Here is a 12,188-nt window from a genome sequence, read left to right on the forward strand (position 1 = left end):
GTCTACAACAAAGGCTTTTCTTACATTCCTCAAAAAGGTCATAACCTACCAGCTTGAGATCTCTCTAAATGCTGTTACGTTTATGCCCAAGTCCTTCCTCCTCTGCCTAACTCCACCTCTCAGCTGGCTCATTCCATTTTTTTCTTCAAGGCTCAGTGTTAATGATACCTACCCAACAAAATGCCACCTGAGATCTGTAAATCAGATTCCTTTACCATTATGTCTGACCTCTCAGCTTTTTCTATGTTCTGGGGACTCCTTCAGGACACTGATGAAAAGGACATAATACCATAGTTTTGTCAACTTTATCTTTTCTTCATTAGACAGTAAGATTTACAGAAGCACAGGCTGTAGTTTACTACTTTAAAAACTTTTGAATTCCCAGTTTCTGCAGCTTTGTTTGGAATAAAGCAGGGCCTCCAGAGTATGCTGGGATGAGTGAGTGAAAAGCATAGGTAAGGAAACTCAGGAATGAGGGGTCTGCATTCTGTGATCCAGCCATCTTGATTAACTCAGCCAGCAGATCTGCTTGGACTCGTGGTGCTTAAGTAGCCGTCACTGATATACTGTCCTTTGCCTTACACCTCTTATCTCTCAGCCAAAGTGCATTTCTTTTACTTCATTTTATATTTGTATAAAACATTTTGCACAATTTCACTGTTTTCATTTTGTAGAAAATCCAACATGAGTGACTATTCTTAAATAAAGTAAAAGGAAGATGCCAGAAAGGGCAGACAAGACCCGAGGCAAACAGCAAGGAAGGGCGACAGGAAAATCACAAAGTGCACATGTGTGTCTTGGTGATCATCCTTATCAAAGTGATTTATGGGTTGCATTACTTAATCAAAGCTGTTTAATAAATTTTCAACTTCTGCTTCATACTACAACAAGTAATAAAACAATATAGAAATGAGAAATATAATATTTGCCTCATTAAAATATATCCTTTAAGAGCACAAAATATAATCATTCATGTTACTTAACTTTTTCTATTTTTCTTTATAAATCTAAGCCCATTTAGATAATAAATTTCCCCTTTTTAAAGTTTTCAGAACACACACTGTCAAGAAAACTAAAATTAGGAAACAAGCCTTGGTAGCTACAAAGTCTTGCCTTGTATCTGGAGATTGTAACACAAAGTCCAGGAGGTCTTGGAAAGGCATTTGAATTTAAGGGGAGATAAATAAACTCTGGAACCCCAGAGTTTCACTGACTCATCTTAATGATGTATCAATGAGGTGCTAACAGGTCAACTGTAAGGTGAGCCATCAGCCTGTCCTTCTCCATCCCTTTCCTCTTCCTTTTTGTTTCCTCAGAAACAGAGACTGCTCCCCTCCCTGAGAACCATATGGAATTCAACTTTTGTTTTACACCTTCTGCCCTGCTGGTTAGCAGCTGTCATATAAACCCAAGGACCCATTTTTTTCATGAAAAATGTTTACGCAAAATAGTCTTTGAAACCTTTACCTGTGCTTTAAACCTCAGAAGTTTTAAACCTCACAAAGCTTTCTACAACACAGACACCTCCTCACACATGTGCACACAGAAACACAGAAACACACACACACACACACACACACACACACACTACACACATATACACATACACCACATATATATACATACAATACACACAAACACACATATTACATACACACCACACATACACACATGCTACACACAACACACACTACACACATACACACAGACAGACACACATACATACAAATTACACATGAACACACCACACACACACACACACACACACACACATAAACTGAAAAGTTTGGATATTTTAGATAAGTTTGAACTCTGTTTTCTATGGCTTTCAGCATAGTAAATGTGATGATGTATTTGAAGCAGCAAGTATATTCTTGTCTTAGTCAGGGTTTCCATTGCTGTGAAGAGACACCATGGCCACAGCAACTCCTATAAAGGAAAACATTCAATTGGGGCTGGTTCACAGTTTCAGAGGATCAGTACATCATGGTGGGGAGCATGGTATGGCATGCAGACAGATGTGGTGCTAGAGCTGAGAGTCCTTACATCTTGACTCAGAGGCAACAGGAAGTGGACTGACTCACTGCACGGTATCCTGAGCATAGGAGACCTCAAAGCCTGCCCCACAGTGACACACTTCCTCCAACAAGGCCATACTCATGCCAACAAAGCCACACCTTCTAATGGTGCCACTCCCTATGAGATTATGCGGGCCAATTACACTCAAAACACCACAGCTGTCTTTCCTGTTCTTAACCATTATACAGCTAAGTGACTTTTTAGTCCAGGGAATCTGCTCATGTCTCCAGCAGTCTGTCTAGTAAGACCCAGTTTAGGTAAGCTGAATCCTCAGGGTCAATTAAGAAATTTGAGTCTAGACAAAAAAACTTTAGACAAAGAACTACTAATTTGATTCCAAATTCCTGGCATTCAGTTTCTTATTTCACTTCTGGTATCTGCCTGGAGACTCACACCTTCTCAGAACATCTGTTACCAGCATTAATAAATAGCATTTATTAAGCACATTCTTGGGCCAAGAGCTAGCAGAGTGCAAGGCAATGCACAGCATCTCTACTTAAAAACATGCATCTGTAAATAATTTTCCAATGTGTATCATACTCTAGCAGTTTCATTTGATGACATTTAACCTATGATCTAGTAATAAAAATCAGACAGCCACAAAATGGTAAGATGAAATGCATTTTTTTCAAACTATGTGTGATAGTGATAACAGAGGCTGTGAAGTTAGAGAACTTAAAAAAAAAAAACAGTAAAAACATTTTAAAGAGAAAATGAAATGGTAGGATTACTAAACCGGGTAGAAAGGACCTCAGTGAGTCTTCTCATACATACAATCCACAATGATTTGAAGACCTGCTGGAAAAACAAAAACAAAAACAAAAACAAACAAAAAAAAACAACAAAAAAAAAACCCGATGCCTTTAAACAGAAAACATAGTGTCCAAATGTTTTCCTTGTTCTTATCTCTGAAGCAAGCAATAGAATACTATTTACATATCAATTAGGTTGTATTAGGAATTGTATGTAATCTAGGGAAGGCTTAAACAAGTGACACACTCATAAATGCACTCCACTGCATATCAGAAGCTCCTGCACTTTGGGGTCTGGAGCCAATCTCCCCTGGGCATTCAGAAAGACTCTATTTTGAAACAAGTACCATTCCTGACAACATGTAGGCAGGCACACTATAGTTGTAACTCTTTCTATTCCTAACCCAGTCTATCCACAGGGCTTATTTGCCTTGATTTATTTGATTACCCATGTCTTCCACACTATTGAGAGTGTCCCCTCCATCATATCTGTTATATCTTTTCTTGGGAACACATAAATCAAGTACCAAGCTATTTAAAATTTTAGATTTTATTTTATGTATATGAGTATTTTGCCTGCATGTATGTATGTGCACCACATGTGTGCTTGGTATCCATAGAGGTCAGAAAGCATTGAATCCCCTGGAGCTGGAGTTGTGGATGGTTGAGTCACCATTTGGGTGTTGGGAAATAGAAGCTGGTCTTTTGCAAGAGCAAAACATGCTCTTAACTGTGTAGATATTTCTCCAGCCATGTAATATTTAATTATTTGTAGACTTTAACATGTCAAGTTAGCAAATGATGTGACATCCCAAACTGACTTTCAGAAGAATTGGTAAATTGTGTCTTTTTGCTAGTTAAGATCTTTTTTATGATTTACAATTTATGTTTTCATCTTCACTAAATGATAGTATCAAAGTATCAGATGGAAAAACTGGATTGAAGAATTTCTACCACAGGCTTCTGAACTAACTGTACAAAAGCCTGTTACAGTGTAGGAACTGAATTAAATGCTAACATTCAACTGCAGAGCCAAGAAAGACAGTTAACCAGCATGTAAGCTGGCATAAAGGGAAGCCACATGTACCACAGATTTGTTAGGAAAATGGGAAGATTTTTCTATATTCAAGAATGAGTGAGAAGATAAAAGCAACATAGACAGAGGGAGGGTGTAGAGGGAGGGGGAGACAGAAAGACAAAAACTGTAGAGGAAGCTGGTCATTCTACCCAGCTCAGTAGCCATTATTTACTATAGACTGAAAAATAATATTTTAAAAATTGCTTTAGCATCTAAGTGTTGAGCATGAGGGCAGAGGTCAAACTAAATTAAAAGATGGGGTGAGTGAGAAGAAAGTGGACATAAGTAGGGGCTGCAAGGAAATCAAAGAACAGAGAATTAAAATTGATGTTGGAGGCAGCAAACATAAATCCGTATTTTATAAAATCATTCCAGTGTCATGGGATATAAATGTAAGAAGCCTGAGAAGTATAAAGAAAAAAGACAAAGACAACATACATGGTTACAGAAAAATATTAAGTTAAGAGAAAAAAATAACTGAAACAAACACTGGGATGAGCCAGTGTTTTCACAATTTGTAAAAATTTGTAATTATTTTCACGACTTTTACAATTATCAGTTTAGTTTCAGTACCATGATTCCATTTGAAACTCAACTCTAGCTAACATGGTAGTGGTATAAAGAGATAATTTATCAGCATGGGTTAGGTCCTGGATGTAACCTACTGACACAGGAAGAGGACTATCAGGACTATCGGGTACCCAAGTGGTCTGGGAGAAAGGCCAATCCAATATGCTGTGGTGGTTTCACTGCGGCAAATCCATCCAGTGTAAATCCACAGCTAGGATCCTCTAGTGGATGCACTCTGTGAGCCATAGCCGAGCCTAATCTCTAGTTGAGCAGAAGACATGATTTTAGCAGAAAAATGAATATATTTCCCTTTGCCAAATTATTGGAACCTCAGATAATAAACAGTATTCCTAGTCTCTAAGTGGAGAAGCTCCTGTAATTTTAACACTACTGCCAAATATGACTTAACCTTCTTTGGAGGTTGTGGCCGCCTGGCCTTACCAGACATACCCCATCACCACAGCCATGACAGGAGTTCATACCTTCCTTGTTGGTCCCCAGACAGCTTGACCTGGGCTCTCCACAGGCCACCAGCTATGGCTGCTCTTGGGCTTGTGACTGGGTTCATTTAGTTCCCAGAGGAAGGACTTGAGAATTCACCTTAGCAACTGACTACATGAAGATATTTTCTCCATGGAATGCCTTTTCTTTTTGTTTATTTTTTTTGTGTGTGGTTTTGTTTTGTTTTTACTTTGTAGAAAGGAGGCTATGAGTCAGTTAGCCTGTGAGAATAAATATTTATAATAAAAATCTGAATGGTAATCCTTAAACATTGCATGAGTTCCAACTCGGGGGGCCTCTGGGCCCTGTGACAATGGTACCTTTCAAAGGAGGGAAGCAACAATGGTCCTATCCAGCTGTGATATGACAAATCACAATGATGGAGAGCATGGCGCAACCACCCCTAAAGGAGCACATACATTGGTGGTGACTGATAGCTCTCTAATGGTACTTAAGACCCGCTCAACAAGAGGGAAATCATGCACAGTCATGGGAAGCTAGCCAACTATGCAGGACTAGTAAAGTCATGGACCTTGGAAGATAACCTACAACCTCCACTTTACTAAACTAGCATAATCCCTAACTACATTCTAAATACTTTTACTTATACTCATAGATAAGAGTAGTCTTGATCTGGCATAAAACAAAACATTCCCAAAGGATACATCCAAAATACAATCCCCTCACCTAAGGCTTAGGGAGCATGGCAAAAAGAGGCCAGAAAGATGGTAAGAGTTGGAGAAATGAGGACTTTGCTGTGAGATGGTTTCCCCTTGGAATATCAGAGGCTGCATGTATGAAGTCTCACCAACATGACTGCCTAAACCTGAACTGAACAAAGACAATAGCAATAGACATGTCAACATGAATGGGGAAAATCCCAGAAAGCCTCACTCCTACACAAAGAACTACAGGCAATGAAGAGATTCTAAGAGTAGGAGAAATAATCTCTGATCCTACCCCCAGAAGAGCACAACCAATTGACTATACAATACCAAATTGTTAGCCTTGAAATCATACATATAAGTATATTATATAGACCAATCAGGTTGTATTTATATATGTAGGAAAAAATGTGTGTGTGTGTGTGTGTGTGTGTGTGTGTGTGTGTGTGTGTGTGTAGGAATATATATGTATGTGTGTGTATATATATATATATATATATATATATATATAATGTATATATATATGTATATATATTTATGTATATAGGGATATATATATTCCTACGTATAAATACATAGAGAGAGTTATATATCCATCTGTGAATGTATCACAAGAATGAACATTATGTTTACATATGCATTTCTCTATACATATGTGCATATCCATCTATATATACATATGTATATTGCCTCAGGGTCAGGGAAGAGTTTATTACACAAAATATTTATTTTAAAAAACTTTTCAAAAGCATTATTTTTCCATAATAAGAATTTAAGTTTGAAGATGCAGCATTTTTAATTTGAAAGACAATAACTAGGCTCTTCTTTACTCAAGAATACATAATGAGATACTCATCATTCTTGAGCAGAACAATAATTACTAAATAACTTTCCCTTTCAGTGTATTCAATCTGATCTACTGAATCCATAATTGTGTACTCTGCAATTATTATTTGCTGACTGAACTGAAGCTAATTGCCAAATAAACATAAATCTCTATGTTTTATAAAAGAGAACTTTGTATAAACTTTCAATTTGATAAGAAATTGTCTCATAAAATCCATTAAATATTAAAGGGTCTTAAATTCATTCCATATTAAAATTTGGAATATTTACTCTGATAAATATTAGACTATTGACATGATGAGAAAGAAACAAGTGGTCTGAAATGGTTCAGTCTTCCATTTGCATGGCCAGGTTTTAGCTATGCTTGTTCACATTATCCTGTGTGCAGTCCTGTTTTCCTCTGGACTTTTCTGGAAGTTACTCTCCCTGACCATTTGGACATACTGTTTTCTCAAATTTATAGGACCTCTCTAAGATTCAAGGATCCTGCTTCTTTGATGAACATGTGGAGTCAGAGAAAAATAAGCTTGTGAGGAAAGGACCACCCCTCTAAGTCAAGGTAGAGCAATGTCTACAAGGTTACAACAGCAGCCAGCAATGCACATACCAACACTGACATGAAATCAGTGACCAAACACACTTTTCAATCAAGGAGATTTTTTCAGCCGGTGGCAATGCAGTCGGGCAGCTATCACTATGCAGTCCATTAAGCCACTTGCATGAAAAAGGTAGTCAGCCTGCAGTTACTAAGACTACTGCTTTTGAGCCAGGCAGTGGTGGTGCACACCTTTAATCCCAGCACTTGGGAGGTAGAGCCAGGTGGATCTCTGTGAGTTCGAAACCAGCCTGGGCTACCAAGTGAGTTCCAGGAAAGGCACAAAGCTACACAGAGAAACTCTGCCCCGAAAAACCAAAAAAAAAAAAAAAAAAAAAGACTACTGCTTTTGCTAGGTTAAAGAAGTATTTCAGAGCTGGAGAGATCACTCTGTGGTTAAGAGAACTCCTTACTTTTGCTGAGAACCTGGGTTTGGTTCCCAATAACCACATGGCTACTCTTAACTAACTCTAGTTCCAGGAAGAACTCTGGCTTCTGCAGGCACCAGGCATGCATGTGATGCACACACACACACACACACACACACACACACACACACACACACACAAACATATACACATACATATAACACACACACACACATGCACACCCATAAACACACATACACATAAACACACACACAAACACACATACACACAACGCACACACACAAACACATATAAACACTACACAAACACACACACACTAACACAGACATACATACAAACACACATAAATACACACACACACACACACACACACACACACACACACACACACACAAAATATTCTCCCATGGAGGAGGTAGGCATAAAACACTAATATATATGACATAAAAACAAACAAATATGGAAAAAAGAAGTATTACTATGTATATTAGACATCCTGGTTTTGAGCAAAATTTTGCTAAACTTGGAGAGAGATAGCACAGGCATGATGGATCCTGGAGGTTTCTGCTGACACTGGACTGCAGGTGGGGGCTTTGTGGGATCTCTAGGCAGGTTTTCCAGTGCTGCAGGAAGTAGGGGATCTGGTCAGAGGCCACTCATGTGGCAAAGGAAATATGCCCAAACTGTAACAACTAGTAGGGGATGCTGCTATCTTGTGACATAATTGGTGATCAAGTTAGCTCCTATATATACTCTTAAAAGATGTCTGTCACCAGTTAATTAACCTGGCCAATGCATTAATTGATTTTTGTTGTTGTTTTCAGGTTTATTGAAAATATGACAGAACAGATTCAAACGGCTCCACATGGAGTTTTGAAACCGCAGGCTGAGTGACCTGCAGGTTAGAGAGGCATTAATTGATTTTTAAAGTAAAAAATGATAAATCATATCAAGGGTTGGGAACATAATTCCCCAAAAATACATTTTAGTGTTTCCAAGCTCAAAGGTTTGCATGAGGTGATAGATGTCCCCAGACCAAGCTCTGAATCCTGAAAAACAATTTTAAAATGAATCAGAGAAGCAACTAGAGCCTTAGGGACATATGCATAAACTCTCCCGGCTATACCCATGCCATGGCTCTCTTAGAGCTTTCCTGTCTTTAATTTGCTCAGTCACAGTGGAGAGCAAAGGTATTGTACACACCCCATTGTTGGCATGTGTTTCAGACCTGACCTTGTAGTTGGAGACCTTCTCTCCAGCCCCCACCAAGCCCTGTTAGTCCAACAACCCACTTATAAAATAAACACACAGACACTTATATTATTTAAACTGCTTGGCCATTAGCTCAGGCCTACCATTGTCTAGCTCTTACTCTTACATTTAGCCCATTTCTATTAATCTATACTTTGCCACGTGAATCGTGGCTTACCAATACCTTACATCTTTCTAGTCATGGCAGCAGCTGGTGGTGTCTTTCTGCCTCCAGGCTTCCACCTCCCAGAATTCTCTTCTCTCTTGTCCCGCCTATACTTCCTGCCTGGCCACTGGCCAAACAGCATTTTATTTATACAGAGCGATATCCACAGCATGACCTTGTTCTGGACTTACAATTATATGCTTGCTTTGTCTGTAGCCAGGGTCTAAAATATCAAAACGGCTGGAGGCAAAGAATATGTTGGTCAGAAAGCCCACCCAGAGGTACCATAATGAATGGACAGGCAACTAACACACATACATTCAAGCAAGGCTTGACTTGCTACCCTTGACTCCCAAGAGTCGTTTGTGTGAGAAGTCAGAAAAAAACACGGAAGCAAAACAGCAAGAAACCAATGAGGAAAAGATATTCTTCAGAGCCAAATGAGGAAGCCAAGCATCATAAATTTCCTTGTGGCCAGTCTCTGGGAAGGTAAGAGAGTCTGAGGCACACTGCTGAAGAATGTGGTAGGGAGTTTATTTCCAAGGGGGATCCATGCACCTGTTGATGAATTTTCCAGGCTCTTGAATGATAACAATTTATGAGGCTATTAATACTAAGCCCAAGATTTATCAGATGTGCTGTTTGTCTTGTGGCCAACATAACCTCATAAAATTTGAGTTGCATTGAGTTAAAATGGAGCATTCTGCTATTGGAGTTATTCCGAGCATTTAAATCGGCTAATCCTACAAGAACTGCACATTTCTCCTGCCTATTAAAGGGACTTTAGGGATTCCTACCAGTGGAAGAGGCAGGCTGTCGGGGACAGTCTGCTGTTGGGTGAGGTAACATGGAAGCTGCAGGGGAAGAGTGGGTCCTGGAGAGGAGTCCATGCTTCTCTAATCCATCGATGTCAGCTAGCCGAGCCGGGTGCATTGAATGTCCATGTGCGTGTGAGGACTCCAGCAAGGAAGGCTGTCAAGGAAAGGGCAAAAGAGAAAGAAATGTGAGCCCAGGCTCGAGGAAGACACAGAGGGCAACATGTCAACAAATTAAGATCATCAGGCCAGGGACATAACCAGTGAGAGGGAAAGGGACAGAAAACAGCAGCAGCAGCACCAGCAGCAAAATAGAGAGATGGGAAGAAGAAACAAGATCCAGTCAATAGCAATAAACCCATTCTACAGATGTTTACACACCAACAGTCATCCTTGCTGTCTAGCTGGAAGGAGGTGATGGCAGGATGAATTGATTCAAACTGCCAGTTGAACCAATTGAAGGAAACAGATCTTTAACCCCAGTAACAACATCTACTCACTGGTTGCCTTCTTTAACACTAGTGTTTTGAACTCAGCCCTAGAAGTGATTCACATAAAAGGAAGAACCACTCAGCTGCTGTTAAATTGCCTAGGAGGCTTGATTGTTAATACTCTACCCTAAATTAACTTCACTGGTATTGTGAGGGAAATTTCCGAACATTTCTGAAATTACCAGTTAACTGACTATATTTTGACATCTTTCAGTTTTCATACAATGATGGAGGATGACAGAGTTTTGTCATAGTTTGAAGAGGAGAATATCACTGCTACAAAATCCTGAGTAAGATTCTTGGTTGTATCCTCAGTGATTAATTAACATTTATATATATTTTTGAGACAGGTTTTCTCTGTGTAGCTTTGCACCTTTCCTGGAACTCACTCAGTAGCCCAGGCTGCCTCGAACTCACAGAGATCTACCTGCCTCTGCCTCCCAGATTAAAGGTGTGCACCCCCACCACTGCCCATCTAATTATCATTATTTTTCTTGTTATGCAGTCAGAAGACCAACTTTTAATAGCTTTGGGATGATTCATTAGTTAATTTTCTGTATCCAAGAACAGTCTGCAAAACACAGAGAGACAGCAGACAGTCTGCAAAACATAGACAGACAGAGGGCAGTCTGAAAACACAGACAGCAGACAGTCTGTAAAACACAGACAGACAACATACAGTCTGCAAAACAAAGACAGTCAATTTATTCATTGAAAGTGCAGTGACCACTTTATGTCACCAGTGGCAGGAATTCATATGTTTTCTGATATTTTTTATATGTTTCTTTCCAAAGAGACATGAAAAATAGATGAACGGTACCATATACTTCAATATTTAACTACTCACCATGTTTAAGAATATGTAACCAAAAGTTTAAGGAAGTTTATAAAACACAAGGGTAAGTTGTATAAATTTGAAAATGTGCATACTCTTTGGCTTTGATTTCCTGTTTTAGGATGTGATGCAAATGCCATATCCTCTCAGTGAATGCCTGCCTTAATCTTCCTTGTTGGTTTTGGTGTCTCCTACACCCACGGTAAGTCAGTCTGTCACACACCTCTTGAATTCCCAGCATGAGATTTGACAAATCCTAACCACAAAACCACTTACTGGGAAAGTTCACAACAGCTGTGTTGCATTCACAGTGTGTAATATTATCTAATTGTCACTTTGTATAGGATCTGAATTAATGATACTTAAAAATATATAAGCTATAATGATGAGTAGTTATAACTGTTTATAGTTACAAATGTGCGTGAAGATGTTTGGATTTAGAAAATTTTCAATATCCTATAAAATTAACTTTCAAATAGGTTGTAGTTAAGTCTGAGGATGCAGCTCAGCTGATAGAGTGCTTACCTACCATGCTAGCTCTGGATTCAATTCCCAGACTGCCTGACTGAGGTATGGTGGTGACAGCACTCCAGAATTAAAAGCAGGAGAGACTGGAGTTCACAGTCATCCTTGGCTACACAGCAAGTTCAAGGCCAGTCTCAGATACACCACAAAAAGTTAGGTTATAATTCATGTGTGAAATGTTACTTGTTTTATTCTATAGAAAAATCAATCCATCCATGGATGGATGGCATCTGTCATACATTATGTCTTTGGATGGGATGGCTTGCTCCATGACAGAGTTCTAACTGTAACAGTTTTAACACCTTTTCAAGAGTCTAACTCCCCTATTTGCTTATGTTCTTGTGTTCAATGACCCAAGCTACAGCTGTGAGAATACAGACTACTCTCTCCTAGAACTTAAATTCCGGTGAAGGCCAAATCATAAGTCTGACTTCTAAGGTTTTCCAACAGGAATCTTAAATGCATGAGTAAATACTGGCCTGAATGTTTGTGATGTCCCTCTCCTCATGTCTATTTGAGCCCCATCGATGTCAATGATTCCAAACTCACATCCTTCTACACCATCCAGCCTTGGGGGAATATTCTCCCAAGCCTGCTGTAAGCTAAGAGTAAACAAGGAACTGCGGAGAG

At 39.2% G+C, this 12,188-nt stretch overlaps 1 protein-coding gene across 9 annotated transcripts in view; it reads right to left on the minus strand.

Moving 5' to 3' along the window:
• Hdac9 (histone deacetylase 9) overlaps positions 1 to 12,188 on the minus strand; it is an 893,084-nt gene that overhangs the window by 258,020 nt on the left and 622,876 nt on the right. For all 9 annotated transcript variants that reach the window (XR_004946518.1, XM_036205789.1, XM_036205785.1 and 6 more), the window contains one exon: positions 9,690 to 9,864. Coding sequence is in view for 8 of the 9 variants with exons in the window: in XM_036205789.1 (XP_036061682.1) it covers positions 9,690 to 9,864 (175 nt within the window). In the remaining variant the exon portion in view is untranslated. The remainder of the gene's footprint in view (positions 1 to 9,689; positions 9,865 to 12,188) is intronic.

This window comes from Onychomys torridus, chromosome 14, assembly GCF_903995425.1.
Source record: "Onychomys torridus chromosome 14, mOncTor1.1, whole genome shotgun sequence".
Taxonomy (NCBI): Eukaryota; Metazoa; Chordata; class Mammalia; order Rodentia; family Cricetidae; genus Onychomys; species Onychomys torridus.